The 17079-nt window shown below is 36.2% G+C and overlaps 1 protein-coding gene across 1 annotated transcript in view; it reads left to right on the forward strand.

The window, feature by feature from the left end:
• Positions 1-17079, forward strand: part of LOC311305800 (uncharacterized protein) — a 1224369-nt gene that overhangs the window by 753679 nt on the left and 453611 nt on the right. Inside the window, exon 27 of the mRNA XM_084433678.1 lies at positions 2280-2453. Coding sequence (XP_084289804.1) covers positions 2280-2453 — 174 coding nt within the window. The remainder of the gene's footprint in view (positions 1-2279; positions 2454-17079) is intronic.

Here is a 17079-nt window from a genome sequence, read left to right on the forward strand (position 1 = left end):
CACAAGTCTGCGCACACGTCATACAGCAGGAAGCGCCCGCGCCCTCAGATCACTTGGACGTGGCTGTGTTACAAGAGTTAAAAACGATATAAATACTGTTCGTTTTCTCGCACAAACCGCTCGTTTCGTGTCTTAGGCCATCAATGTGTACTTACGGTGGGGAATTGTTTAATTTGGACGATGGGGAATTGTTTTAATTTGGACTCTGTGCATGCTCTTTGAGGTGGTGACCATAGACCTGCATGATATGACTGTCAGACAAGAACGGTTTGACCTAAAAATATCAAAATTGAAACTACTGCGGAAAAAAAGACACCTACATCTTGGATGCCCTTGAGGTAAGCTAAAACATACCAAAATTTAATTTCAAAGTGAACAATCCCTTTAAACGCATTAAAAACTTGATACTTGCATTAGAGTCTCGGTGTGACTGCGGAAGTGTTCCTTTAGAGCTGTGCGTTCTTCTCGTACTTCTGGAGCAAAACGGAGTTCACGGGAAGTTTAAAAGTCTACTCAAAGTTAAGTTGCCGGCTACGTTCACTTCACTGAACGTAGGAAAAGGTCCGAAGACGAAAATAAAGAGAAAGATTAAAGAAAAGAAAAGAAAAACGGAGAAAACTCCCTAAGGAGTCGTGTACAGGAAACCTCTCATAGATGAAGTGCTCTGGTAGAAACTTTCTGTGTCAGTCTCTTATGGAGGGTCTTAGATTACGCCTACTTCGCGTACGTGGACCAACCCCCTTCAGAGATTTCAGAGCGGGAAAATTTCCTTTGTCCTGTCGGATCGGTTCATCTACATAGTTTATGACGGCGTTTAGAATTCGTCATTTCTACCCAGAAAGATGGTACACACAGAATAATACATTTTACTGTAATCTCCTATGTATGAGTGGTTCAGTCAAACCGAGACAGTTACAGAGATACCAAGAACAACAAGAAAAGGAGGTGGGATTACAAAGTTATATAAGATATGCATATTATAAGCATTTAGAGTTTGATTAACACACAATAAAATCATAGATACCACAATATGACATGGTCATATAAAATGCAACACAGAAATATATCATAAACATTTGGAAATGTCTTTATATGAGTAAGTCCATGGAAAGTCCATGTGTGTGTGTATGGAATGCTCTGTGTGTCTCTGTGTGTGTGTGTGTGTGTGTGTGTGTGTGTGTGTGTGTGTGTGTGTGTGTGTGTGTGTGTGTGTGTGTGTGTGTGTGTGTGTGTGTGTGTGTGTGTGTGTGTGTGTGTGTGTGTGTATGTGTGTGTGTCTGGAATGCGCTGTGTGTCTCTGTGTGTGTATGTGTGTGTGTCTGGAATGCGCTGTGTGTCTCTGTGTGTGTGTGTGTGTGTGTGTGTGTGTGTGTGTGTGTGTGTGTGTGTGTGTGTGTGTGTGTGTGTGTGTGTGTGTGTGTATGTGTGTGTGTCTGGAATGTCACGTAGAAAGTTCCGTTATCTCTCTGGCTGAGGGAGAGAGAGAGGTGCATTGGAATTCTTTTGAAGCTTGCAAAGCCAGGAGAAGGAATGTTAGTTTTAAGTCCTGGAGTGTCTCAAGGATCCCCTAAAGGTGTCACAAGTGCAGACCTAGCGGCACCAAAGCTGTGAGTTACAATGGATGTCTCACCGGTCTAAAAGCTCTCCTGAGAGAAAGCACATGTTATCAAGATCTAGTCCGGAATGAAAGAGTGTGTCCAGAAACACAGAGTCAGAATTTGTTAATTCATAACAAATGAAAGAATGATTCATAGCCCAGATGCTACAATACTTTTTTTTTTTTTTTTCATCAATCTCTTTATTAAATTTTGAACATGAAATAAGAACAAACACAGTTCCCCTTCACATACAAAAACATAAACACCAAGAATCAACAAAAATAAACGACAAACAACATAGTAACAATGAAGGAAAAAAACCCATTAACTAATAGCTGTGAGTGACGGTCCAAGAACTACTGCCCAGTCATTTGCAGCAAAAAACATGGGACACTAAGTTTACTCAGGATTGTCTGGGAAGGTCAACTTCCCAACATATTCAAAAAAAGGGGGTATATATATATATACTTTTTAACCACAAATGCCCGTCTTGTACCATCTCTGAGATGTGCCACGTATTACATCATCACGTTGGAAAGGTCACGCGTCACGTCATCAAAAAATGTGTTTTGGGGTTTCATGACCCTTTAAAAATGAAATGAAATGAATGTGTAAACATAAATACATCAACAATGTATTTTCTGAGTATAGATCTGAGTCATTTTCTCTTTCTGTCTTCAGTCTGAATAGATGCAGTATTACAGAGAAACAGAGTCTCATCCTGACTTCAGCTCTGAAATCAAACCCGTCACACCTGAGAGCGCTGGACCTGAGCTGGAATACACTAGGAGACTCTGGAGTGAAGCGCGTATGTGCCGTACTGAAGGATTCACACTGTAAACTGGAGAGATTGAGGTCAGTCACATTCACATACAAGAATCAAAATGCTTAAAATCACTTCACCAGTTTAACCTAAAACACTTTAACACTGTATTTGTGCAAACTTAGTATTTTGTGATCTGGTGAAATAAGATGAAGATCTCTCTTCCTCTCTCTGTTTTATTTGCTTATGAAGATGATGTGACTTTACAGAATAAAGAGTTTTCTTTTCTTCTGTCTTATTTTCTTCTCTCTCTCTGCTAATGTAGTTTAAGCTGGTGTGATATGACAGATGAAGGTTATTCTGATGTGACTTCAGCTCTGAAATCAAACCCGTCACACCTGAGAGAGCTGGACCTGAGCGGGAATAATCTAGGAGACTCTGGAGTGAAAAACCTCAGTGATCTACTGATGAACCCACAATTCAAGCTGGAGAAACTACAGTTAATATCATTATACTGTACAGCAATTACAGTGTGACTGAAGTTTATTTATTTGAAGACAGCAGGGCTTATGTTTCAGTGTTTATAGCAGTGCACTTTCTGGGTTTTTTAAACTAAAACACTTTATTCTCAATATCTCACAGTGAGTCTGAGTTCACATTATATTTGTGTAAAATTCTTCACATTCATGATTTGTTTGTAAGATAATCTCTCTTCCTCTGTTTGTGTCTTTCTAGACTATGGAACTGTGGCATTACAGATGTTTCTTCTCTAACTCAGTCTTTGACTAACTCAAAAGCACTGCAGTTTCTAAAAGAGCTTGATCTGAGATTCAATAAGATAGGAGACTCAAAGCAGCGGCTCAGAGACGAGCTACGAGACTCAAACTGTGTCCTGAGGTGAGGAAACATCACTGAGATATTAAAGAGATCTTCATTTACCTCTGATATGTGAACAAACCTTAAAACATTCGTGAAAGGAAATTATCATTAAGCTTTATTGCAACAAAGGGTTTGTGTGAGAACAAAATGTGAAGTTATTGAAATGTTTAACACAAAGGAGGAAAGAGAACAAAAGCTCACTGTCACAGCTTTATACATTGTCGTAGAAATTTTAAACTGTATATTAAACTAACCATGTTTCTAACATCTAACCTTATTTAACATCTGAACAGGATGTACAGTACGAAACCAATGGAAAACTCGTGTCTTTGAGTGTGTGCATATGTGTGTAAAAATAACATAGTTTGGGAAATGAAACTAGACAGTCTGTTAGAATCTTGTGATTAACAAATGAAGTCATCATTAAAACAAAGTTTGCTTTACCTAGTAACAGAGGGGTTTGCATATGAAGAACCAATCAAATAATGGGGAAATTATGTAATGCAGCCTGACATTTATGCCATACCTCGATTCTATAAAAACTGTTGTATCTGTGTTTTACGGTGGGATTTCTCAATGGAATTTGTCTGAGATCCTCCGGCCTTGATTCTCCTTGGGAGAGTTTCTCTGAGAACTGCTCGAAGACTCTCCCGGCCGTTATTAAAGCATTTAAAGGACATTTGCTGAAAGTCTGTCTGTTAATTTCTGCTTAAACTGGTCAGTTTAGGGAAGCAAGTTAGTTAGAAACTCGGCCAGTTGTCCGACGGAAGACGCAAAGAGCTGGAGTATAAAGGTTATTAAGTGTCGATTTGTAGACGCAACAGTTTTATTTATTAAGTGTCGATTTGTAGACGCTAGATAGTCGGGATTTAGGAAAAAATCCACTACAACATCAACACCTGCTTTATTAACAGTAGAAGTGAAACATTTCAGTGTGAAAACAGACTGGGTCAGATTGTAGGAAAACGCTGCACTCCTGCTAAAATCAGTGCAGTTCCAGCTTCAGCTCACAGCGTCCAGCTCACATGAGAAATGTCTCTGTCTCTAGTGTGTTTTTACTGTGACAACTTTACACTTACTTTACTCTCAGTTATTTACTAAGAGCCTACAAACATGCTTAAACTAGAGGACAAACGGCTTTAACTACAGTAAAGGTTTGTGTTTGAACTCAAAATAACATTTGTATTTGCTCCCTGTGGTTTATTCCATACGCCGTACACTCATTAGTTTCTCCTTTACAGAGACTCAATAGGAGTCGCACCGACACACACACACACACATATGAACATGATTCATGCTTTACATCTATTATATTTAAAAACACAAATATCTATCCAAGATCATGTATTGTCAGTAATTAATCTGATTACAGGAATTCAATTTAACTTATTTTTACAAAAAAAAAAAAAAAATATTGAAATATAATAATTTGCACTTTGTTCCACTGAACTCTGATTGTTTTCTCTTCTGTTCCACTTTACAGAGTAGATGAAGATCGATCACCAAACATCCCTGATGAAGGTTGATCACCAAACATCCCTGATAAAGATCGATCACCAAACATCCCTGATAAAGGTCGATCACCAGACTCTGACAGATGTGTTATATCGCAGTGTGAAATTATCATGAGAGGAGCAGAAACCATCAGGTGATCCACAGAAGAGTCTCACTACTGTCTATGAGGAGAAATACATGTGTAAATGTGTAAAGGTGGAAGAGACTCAGACTTCACAATTAAATAAAGCAGCGTGTGTGTTAGCATGCGTTTTAGAAACGTGATATTGAATGATCAATGTTGGTTTAGGATGTATAATAATTATTTATAATAATTAATATAATAATTCATTTTTATAAATATCTATTTAGTTTTGTGTGAAATCCAAGTTGTGGAATTGGGAATATATTGTTGATTCTGATTTGTATATTTCATTGATATTTTATGTGAAGTTGTACATGTCTTATATATATAAAAATATATATTTATAGATTTTTTTTGTAAAATCTATGTTTTGGAATACATTTGTGACTCTGATCTGTTATATATATATAGCATTATGATATATATATAGAGAGAATTATCTTGCTACAGGGATGCAAACAAAAAGAGAGAGGTTATCGAAGCCCTCGCCCCGCAGCAAATATCCAGATACTTACATAATTGTGATGAATTTAATCCTTTGTAAGTTATCATTTTGCAGTGTAAGATTACAGTTAACACCTTTAAACATTACATAAATGTATTATGTATTTTTATTAAACTTAGTGAGTGTATAAATCAGCAGCAAAAAACGTAATTCTTGAAAAAATCTGCATAGTAATTTTATAAAATCGAAATGTTAATAAAAACAAATTACTATTAGTACTCTTATAAAATTCAATCAGGCAATCATAAATTTCACAATTTTATATTTATATGTGAATGTCAAGAATTCAGAAATGTTTATTTATAAAGCATACACTACACAGAAATAATATACAATTAAATTATGCTTATTTTAAATGTATTGTGCAGGCTAGGTATAAAAAAATATAGGCTTTTAATAATATTTCAGTGCGCAAAACCATGATAATACGAAACGCTTCAAAACAGAGCGCACAAAGCGAGTATGCGCATCGCGGGTACAGAATGATGTGCTCAAAGCAACATGGAGTCTCAGTGTGCAGCGCTGCGCATTTAAAAGTTCACGCCACGGCACAAAGCGAAGAAACATCGAGCGCACAAATCCTAGTGTCTATCTGTCCAACAGTTTATTGATCATTTGTTTCTTCACAGTTTTAAATTACAGTTTTTGTGCGTTTGATGCCGATTCATAGTCCTTGTGATGTGCGTGATCTAACAGGCACACGGTAGCGAGTCGTTTAAAAACAGCAACAAACATAAAATATAAATACACAAAATAAAGTCATTTTATGCAAATCCACAGCCTTTTATCTACAGATCAAGCATTATAATGTGAATATTATCATATTGGAGAGAGTTCTACCGTGCATCCGCGCTGTTTGAATACTGAATGGAGAATGATTGACAGCCATTGAAAAATGGTACGGTCCACAATAGGGGTGTCGCTGAAATCGCTTTACATTAAAATGTTCCTACAGTGAAAATAGGAGTTGACTTGTATTGTAACTGTAATTAAATTTTTTCACAATATCAGAAAAATTATCTGACCCCCCCAAAACTGATATTTCTGTCCCTCTGTGTCAGGTAATACAGACTGCATAGGTCATTTTATGAGGATGACACTGAATGAACGACCGACTTAACGCTAACTCACCCCCTGCAATGCCCAACTTCCTACAATCCAATGGGACATTTTCACATATACAATATACTTGCTTTCATGCCAACTTTAATCACCACTCAAAATTAAAACGCTGTCGTCACTGAAGCACAAACACTGAAACAGCAGCACATCAACTAATAGGGATTCACTGGTTACACGGATAGTATTCAGTACTTTAGATACATTTATCAATACATTTCTTAGAATATTTGTAGATTTCTTAACATGTCCTATACACTAACATGCTTGTTTTTGTTTCTCCCTGCACTGTTTCTCCAGTGTAAATATCAGCTTACAATTATAGGCTATTTTCTTAAATATATGTATGTATAAAATGGTAGACATGAATTAATGTATGAATGTCCTTGTGGTCTTTGTATCACATATCACTTTGTTCTTTAGGCCTACATAAAAAATTAAAAAAGTGCTAATGTAAATAATGTTATTTTTATCATTATTTTCTGTATAAAAACATAAGTTGAAAATATTTAGCATAAAGAAACCGAATAGAATAGGTTCATTGGAGACTCTAAAATTGCCCTAGGTGTGAATGGGAGTGTGAGTGGTTGTGTGATGGACTGGCGACCAGTCCAGAGTGTACCCTGCCTCTCCAAAATGTCAGCGAAAACGCCCCTAGCATCTAGTGCCTGGATTTCAACATGAAAACACAAATTTTAATAAAGGATGACATATTTTTAAATTATTTGTTGGCAATATCAGTTATTCATATTTCTTTGCCTAACACATTTTTTATTTATTTTTTACTTCCGTTTCTGTGGTCAGACTACGCGCCTGCGCCATTACGGTTACCTTAGCAACTAGTATGAATCTCCCAAACAAGCAATTTTGGCTAATAATAATAACCATAAGACGATGTTTTTGGGCTGAATTAATACAACACGTATTGTGCTTTTGCAGTAGCATGTCTGTTAGGAAGTTACTTTATACTATAGTTCTTTTTGAAACCCTACTTACTCACAACCCTAGTTTGCCAACCAGAAGAACTACATATTTAACGGGCTGTCTATCACGTTGTAATCTGCTGCAGCAGGGAATTGTAGTTTTGTTTTTGTAAATTACTAAAACATGTAAATGGATGTCTGGACTATAAAACTGAGAGTGCACTCGTGGGTATGGGTGGATGTGAAACACAGTATAGTTTGGTCAAAATTTTAAATTATAAATAATAACTAGGTGAGATTCAGTTTTTACAATTTTTGGTGATGTCCCCTATTGGTGATCGCACCAAACGGTAGCCCTCATGATGGAAGAGTTCAAGAGCTTTATATAACAGTTGGTTTCATCATTGTAGCCCATTCAGTTGCTGAATTATAAGACTCACAACATGCATCAATGTCAAAGTTTAGAGGTCAATATTTCAAAGCAGGAGCCAGGTACAGCCTTCATATTGCAATGCTGTTACTCGGCTGATCAACACCTTTCCAGTGATGTGTTTGGTTTAATCATAATAATGAAATACGACAAAATAAAAAAAATTCACTCTGCCCACTCAGCGCTTGTGTCATGCATGCATTTCAAAGACACATGAAGTGGTCTAATGTATAAATGTTAATTAAAATGTATTTGTTGGACACAGTAGCCAAATTCATTAATGAAATGTTTATTTTGACTTATTTGAATCACAGATGTCACTGTGGGCCTCTTGGAACGTTTCTTTTTCGCAAACCCTAACCTAATAAAAGAGTGTTTCAGAGTGACCTGATTTAATATGAATTAAAATACAGAGGTGAGTTACATTAAAAATCATTACAGATATCCAGTGTCCATCCTCCCATCCCATACTTTTATAGTTAATAATTAAGTGTTTTTATTCTGTGGTCATATGGCTAAGTGGCTACATAGACATTTGTCATCTAATTTACCTTACATATGTAATTTTATTACACTTCCCATTGCAAGAGCAATACAGTAATTAGAATTACTAATTACTTTTGTGTTACTTTGAAATCTCACACCAGCCTATACCACAAGCAGAGCAAGAGACCAAATCATGAGGTCTGATTCAAGGTGTTTCACAAAAAAACATATTAAAACCTGGTCCTTGATCAAAAGACACCTCAGCTCTCATGATATCTTTCAAAAGTCCAGTGCTCATGTAACTGAAGTAAAGATAATTTGATTACAATAGTAACTGTAATGTGATTTCTAAGATTATAAATGTAATCCTGTACATTACCTTGTTAAAGAAAGACATCTGTTTGCATCTTAGTAAAAGTAATCTATACACTGTTGGTAATAACAGTGCCATCTGAAGAGGAAGGGGAATCCAGGGACAGCTCCATCCAGGACAAAGTAAAGTCACAAACTGTATGTCATAATGACACGACACATACAATGCTTTATGAGGTCACTGACACACTTTTAAAACCATTTTTATTGAACAAAACTTCACAATGTGATTGGTAGGACTTGCAACAGTTCACATTATTTTTAATTATGGTACGATTACTCAACACATTATGTAATGTAGTTTTACATATATTTAAAACATTTATTTGTTATTTCCCAAATTTGTCAATCTTTATGTAAAAAAGCTTTGTATAGTTGTATAACAGGTTGCCATTTAGAATCATGGTGCTGTATGCAAAGGCATTTCCATTGTTTGACAGATGAAATGTGTAGGCAAAATATGTGATCAATTAATTAGTGTGTATGATTGATATGTTTCAATAGCCTAACACTGACAGGACATCATGTGTTATTCATAGGAGAGACAGTATGGTTTCTACAGTATATAGAGAAAAGTTAAGGATCAAAAGCTACGAATGTTTTTTTTTATTTTATTTTTATAAAACTATTCTCTGAATAAATTCCCATTTATATTTTATGTTGTCTTGGATGCTCATATATAATGAAGTGTACAATTCAATAAATAGTGTGTCTGAAAATAAAGAACAAATTCATTCCTCAATGTTTTATTGATGAAAGCACAGTAAACAATGACAAATCATAACTAAACTCGCACAAAACTGACAATAATTGGAGTGTAAAACATGAAAGTATTAATACCCAATATAAAGTGCAAAATGAAATACACCTGAAAGAGGCAATGAAAGGGTCCAGTCGCAAGAAGCGTTTATGTTCACAACAGTAAGAAGAAAGAAAGAAAGAAAGAAAGAAAGAAAGAAAGAAAGAAAGAAAGAAAGAAAGAAAGAAAGAAAGAAAGAAAGAAAGAAAGAAAGAAAGAAAGAAAGAAAGAAAGAAAGAAAGCACCTTCTTGGGCACCTGATGGGAGCACTAACAAGTGTCCATATCTGCCACCCACTCCAATGGCCACTTCTTTCCACTGTAACACAACAAGGAAATATGCAATTAGATGTTTTGGTTCTGCACATGAACTGTAGACACAAAGACACACATTAAAGCTCCTGTAGCTGTTTTCCAATAGCTGTGTTTTAGTGGGGTTTCATTACATCACAGTAGGCTAATGTTAGTCAACTACAATGCAAGGAAAGCCTTAATTATTATTTTAAGACAAGAAAATCCTATAATCTGTTATGTTTCTGACATGAATCACTGTTTGGTGTGCACAATACTCCAAAGTGTTTTACATTTTTGGTAGGTTTATCTTCACTTGTTTTTTTCTTAGTAACTCAAAAATGAGGAAAGTGAAGTCCACATTTTACTGTGAGACAACATATGTGACAAATGAAGATCACAAGCTGACACTAAATATATTGATCCAGTTATTAAGCAAGGCAGTAATGTTGTAACATGCAATTTCTGTATCTCTGTATTGTAGATTTATGAGAATGAGGTCCTAAAATGAAAAATGTCACGATTACATTACTTTTGAGAAACTTAATTAAAAATGAACTCCAATGTAACTACAGATAAGCCATCCGCAAGGTAACAGTGGAATTCAAAGTTTTGAGTCTTAAATTGCGTTAGCCTTAAGGCAACAGGTCATGTCTCCTTTGCTTCTCTCTTGAAGCTCCATATATATATATATAGACTTCACATAATGCAGGCCGTGTAGTTTGGGCATAACATCTTAATCAAGAAAAAAAAAAAGTGTCTTAGTAAGGTGTTGGGCCACCAAGAGCCACCATAACAACTTTTTGGACTGAAGCTGTTATGGTTTTGGACACCGCCGTCATCAAAACACCAAATGAAAGCATATATTTTGGATGAATGGAGCTCCCCAGATTTCAGAGACTTAGAGAATCTATGCCAAAGAACATGAAACTCTTCTGGTGGCACGTAGTAGCCCAACACCTTATTAAGACACTTTGTGTTGGTTATAATTATATATTTATGAACTATATAGACAAATCTTACCTTAATCTTACCTAACATATGTCAATAGTCTGTACATGTTAAAATTAATTGGCTATGTGTTACCCATGAGAGGTCGTACATACCAGAGTTTGCATGGCTCCCACTCCACTTGCTTCCATTTTTGGCCCTAAAAATAGTGAGACTTTTTCAGTTTCAAATATTTGCCATGTTTAGCAGTTATACTAATCACCAATACTTTTTCAAGACCATTACACCATTACAAGAACATTATGTAACCTGTATAGTGTTTTAGTGGTATTTAACCTTGATAACTCTGTATTTGGCAACCCTCTTCACAGGGTAATAATCCTGGCTCCCTGTCACTGTATGTCGGCATTCTGAAAGGAAAAAAATGTACATTCACAAAGCTTAACACTACAATAAACAAGCCATTATACAATTATTACAGTGATAAGTGGTTATTAAGCTAGCATAGTTACAGTTTTCATATTGTAGTTATTATGGAACAGAAGTTGTATTGAACACTGGTAATTTACTGTAATCAACACAAAGTTTAGGGTTGGGCAGTTGTGATAAATATATTGGCAAACAAAGACAAGTTAAATCCATGAATTCAAATGAATCTCTATTGTGCTGCCTGGGAGTTGTTAATCGCTTTCTCATAGCAGACTAACATGTTTTTGACTGTGAAAACCAAAACCCAAAAAAATGTATGTTACTTTCTGACTATGTATGCTATTATGTTGCCAGATAATTGCCAGAAGACTGTAGCTATAGGTTATGCAGCTTATACTAATCAATTTTGTGGCATTCAGACCACACTCCTATTCAGAAAGCTGGACAAACAGTACATCAACACACCTTTCCTTTTATTTGGCCGCACAGTAGTGGGAGCAGGGCAGCCTCCTTCCACACCTTCATCTGTCAAACAAAGTAATAACAACAATTTCGATTAGTTGTTCAGCCCTACTGTTAAATAAACAAATGCACATATGCATTTGGACATCGGCCAAACCTAATAGGCCACAGCCACTTACAAATGCAAATACAGCCTTCATGAAGACTCACAACAATTAATATCAATCCCAATGTATGGATTTACACACAGTACATCAACACACCTTTCCTTTTATTTGGCCGCACAGTAGTGGGAGCAGGACAGCCTCCTTCCACACCTTCATCTGTTAAATACAGGGAAACATTTAAAATATTTAAGCACAATTTATAATGAAGACTGGGCTTTATTTGTCAAAATGTCTTTCCATGACCAACTAAAACTTTGTTTCAGGAATTGAAGGCAGCACACGGTGAGCACTTGATACATAAATGATGCATTATAGGTGAATTATTCCCTTAAGGATAACCAGGTTCTGCCATTAGCAGGCTAAAGCCGCTGAAGGACTTGTACAATCAGTTTGGAATAATGTCATCACAGTGAAGAAATCACAGCTGAAAATAGCCTATCATTCCACAACTTTATAACCTTGAATAGACAGTTGATCTTGCAAATCAATTTCCATCAAAGTGTCTATGGGAATTAGGGTTGCACGAAATTGACAAAATGTGATATTGGAATATTGATCATGAGTATTGTGATAACGATATTAATTTAGATATTCTTAAACATATGTAAAAACACAAAAGTTGATTGGCCCCATTTCTGATTTCTCCATTTTTTCGTTGTCTCCCAGAGCCACGCTCATCATGTGGTGTTCTATAGGGCATGTTGCCCTGTCACGTGCATGTGACAGGGCAACTGGCCAATGAAACAATTACTCTAAATCGAATACAACTAAGCCACACAGTCAACGGACGCATCTCTCCACAAAATAAACGAAATATTGCATACTTTCTGCAACATTTTCATATGATATTGCACAACGTGATATTGCAATAATGATAGTGAGTCAATATATTGTGCACCACGAATAGGAAGACACCGAAACACCCAAACAATGTCCTAAAATATGGGCAAACACAGGCATTATTGAAGTAATGAAACAGCAGCAGTTCATGGAATTTGATGAGAGGTTCTAATCATATAATCGTTTTAAAATGTACATACAGTGGTGGCCAAAATCATTAGAACGGTTAGATTTTTTAATGTTTTAAAAGAAGACTTCCGGTCTCCAAGGCTCCAAGGCTTTATTTGATCCAAAATACAGCAAAAAACTGTAATATTGTGAAATATTTTTACAATAAAAAAAAACTGTTTTCTATTTGATTATATTTTTAAACGTAATTCATTTCTGTGATCAAAGCTGCATTTTCAGCATCATTACTCCAGTCTTCTGTGTCACATGATCCTTCAGAAATCATTCTAATATGATGATTTGATGCTCAAGAAACATTTATATATATATATATATATATATATATATATATATATATATATATATATATATATATATATATATGAAGAGTTCAGATGCAAAAGCCTCTAAGTGCCATCTGAAATGTTCTTCTAAAATTATCATTTTTATCAAGCTTGTATATTTAAGATCAGTAATTGCACTTAAATGGCAATGAAAATTACCTATTAATTGTCATTTAAGTGAAATTACTGAACTTAAACATACGAGCTTGATAAAAATGATAATTTTAAAAGAACATTTCAGATGGCACTTAGAGGCTTTTGCATCTGAACTCTTCATATATATATGCATTTGGCAGAAGCTTTTATCCTAAGCAACTTACAGTGCATTTACAGGGACAATCCCCCTGGAGCCCCTGGAGTAAAGTACCTTCACTGCCTTGCTCACGGACACACTGTGTAATTTATTATTAATATTACTGTTGAAAACAGTTGTGTAATTTTTTTTAGGATTATAATAATAATAAATGTTTCTGGACTCTGAATTTGTTTACAGTTTCACATTACACAAAGTAAGAGTATGGTTTTGTGGGGCTTACAACTTATTTATAATACTCTTCATATAGCTCCTTTTTTACCTTTTTCAAGAGAAACTGGGGAGGCTGCTGAAGGTCCTTCTGGGGAGTGAGGTCTTTTCCCCAGGTTCTGGGATAGCGGCTGTGGTTGTACTGAGGGTGCTAAAAGGGACACTGACTGTCCAATTGGGGACTTCGGTGGTCCAATAAGTGCTGCTGGCGGTCCCGTTGGAGCTGTTGGGGGATTAAGCAGGGCAGCAGAGGGAAAGATTTTTAGTGAATGATGACTTAAATTTCAGTTTTGTTTGTCTACTATATGATAGAGCGGCACAATTACTTGTTAAAAGATTGTAATCTCGATTCAAACACCCACGTGATCTTATTTCTGAATGACAGTGATTCTGAGCAGTTGCCATGTATCGGTATGAACATATATGCTCTATATAAATGATGTATGAACATATATGCTCTGATAATATAGTGTATAGGTTATATGCTGTTATGTAAATAAATAATAAATAAATAAATGTAAATAAATACATTTTCTGTATTCAGATATAATGTGTTTTTTTTTTTTTTTAAGTAGGCCTACAAATAAAATGACAAAATGTAGATGTTAAAAGACATTTATATTAAATGTAATATTACAAAACAACACATTAATGAATTGAACCAATTTGGAATTATTAAACAACTGACAAAAATATTGACATTCATAAAAAAATATATATATATTACAAGACCTTGTACTCAACAGAACAGATATTACTTTACCCTCTGAGAGGAGGTCAGATAAATAAAATAGGTTTGAAAGCAGTGAGGCTTGTCTTAAGTGAGACCACACTATGGATACGAGGCCTCCACACACGATAACGTCCTCTAGAAACTGTGTATACTGATTCTGAAACTCTTTAACTGCATTCTCCTCACGACTGTTAAAATAACAACAAACATCTTCACAGAAAGTGCTCTCCTTGCTTTCACTGTTCCAGACAATGACTGACACCATGTATTGCTAGCACTTCTCTTACTGCTTTCTCTCGAGACAAAGTGCTTGTTGTATTCCTCATTTGTAAGTCGCTCTGGATAAAAAGCGTCTGCTAAATTAATAAATGTAAACGTAAATGCGCTCACCTAAACAGCAGTTCGCCAGGTAGAGGAGAATGGATAAAGACTTTATTTGCAAACTAAATAAATTAACTGTCAATTCAAGTTATGAATACTATCACGTGATTTAATTTATGGTAAGAATAACAATAATTCAACAAACGCTGATGCGGTTTCTCCACACTGGGACACCCTTCTGGCTCAGCCACTGGTGCAGATTCTCCCACAATGACATGAAACTCTTTACAATAACTCCTAACTTAACCAGAAATAAGAGTGTGTTGTAGACATTTACGTTTGCATGTGTTCTGCATACATCCATACACTGGTGTGTGTTAGACTAGTGATTATGACACAGTGCTCATCATTTCCAGGATCTGAGTTCACCTTGTCAGAGTAGCCATAATGATTGAGCACCTGTGGTCACCAACATCTGGACCCAGAGGTCAATGTGCAGCTAGAGTTAGGGTCGGGTCAGGGTCAGGTTAGGGTTAGGGTTAGGGTTAGGGTCAGGTTAGGGTTAGGGTTAGGGTCAGGTTTAGGGTCAGGGTTAGGGAGAGGTACTGGTCCACCACATCCAGATGCTGATAGCACCTCTGCTTCATACCATGAACATGCATAAACATGAACAAACATAGATAGACAAACTCATCAACACTCTTGACTTGTGTCACTGTCCCTTGAATGTGGTTTAAGCTTTCCCTCACAATCAGATTTAATGTGTGGGCAAAGCATGGCAAGTGCTTCCATTCAGCTTTCCGGAAAGCTGCTTTCATGTTGCTGGCATTGTCAGTCACACAAGCAACCACTTTGTTTGAGATTCCCACTCTTCACACATCTTTTTAAGTTCGGCTGCCAGGTTGTCAGCAGTATGTCGGTCAGTGAATGAAAAGCAGTCAAGAAGAGGTGATAAAAGAGTAAAATGTTCATCGATAAAATGACAAGTGACTGCCATAAAACTTGTAGTTGTCCGAGACGTCCAGGTATCAGTCGTCAGACACACAGCAGAGGCATTGCTGACTTTCACCTTCACCTCTTCTTTAATTCTGCTGTAGAGCTGTGGCATCAGAGTGTTTGATATAGTCTTTCGGTTCGGTAAAATGTATGATGGATCAATTACCTTCTAGAATCTTCTAAATCCAGTGTCACTGACGATTGAAAAAGGTTGAAAATCCAGTGCAATCATTTTAGATAACACCTCATCCACTTTGCTTTGTTTGACAGGGCCAATTGGTGTTCTCACTAAGCTTGTCATCTAACTCTGTCTCGTCCTTTGGACACTGGAGCCAGATGAGGACGCAGTAGAGGCCGTAACAGAGGAGACAGCAGCAGTAGAAGCACGACTACCTCAGGCTTAGAAAAAAAAGGAAAAAACTGAACTTCCGACATTGTCTATTTACTGTGTTTTCTGCCAAGTGCAACACAGTCAGTGACACACTGGGATAGACTATGTGGTGCCTGCCTTTTGGGAAGTGAATTTCCCCTTGCCCTTTGCAGGGGAAAGTGCTGTTTATAATGCACTAACTAATACATCTCCATTTCCGGACCTATACGCTAGAACACACACACACAGGTTCCCGAGATGGAAGGGAAGGAAAGGAAGAAAGAATGGTGATATGAATGCACACTTGGGGTAAACATAAATTGGACACAATTCCCAGGAGTTAATACAATGAAGTACTGAAAGTCACATTGTTTCATGATTTAGGGATGTCACATGTTTTTTACATTGTCAAGTGATTTATTAGTCACATGGTTTACTTCTTAGGGGAAAACCCCAGCGTAGGCACAGGAACTGATGTAACCAAAATGTTCCTATATATATGACTGCTTTTGTATCAATCGAGGCTTTTTTCTTTTTGATCTTGATGTCGTTGAAGCCCTGAAGAGAATATAGCCCATCTTCAGTTATACTTGTACTCGTTGACTTGATATTGCTCTGTGGTATCTTATACTTGTTATACTCCAAGGAGAACAAGTTAATTAATTCTGTTAAATCATAGAATAGGTATTTAGCTTTTTGTGAATCCATTCACAGGACCGCCCTGGAATAGGATAGAGCTGGATGTGTTATAACCTGTAACCTTTTGTTGATTTGCTACAAACCTACTGTATTGTATAACCAGTGTCTTAATCTTTTGTATAAATAAATTTTATTTTATAAAGTTAAGTATCGTTATTGTATATCTCAGCTCATTACAAGATAGCCATATAAATATCATACCAGAGCATAATAGGAATAGGGAATAAGACTTCTATTCTTCAAAGAACTCCTTTGGACCAGATTCTGCTGGAA

Source organism: Rutilus rutilus (assembly GCF_951802725.1).
Source record: "Rutilus rutilus genome assembly, chromosome: 1".
Classification (NCBI taxonomy): domain Eukaryota; kingdom Metazoa; phylum Chordata; class Actinopteri; order Cypriniformes; family Leuciscidae; genus Rutilus; species Rutilus rutilus.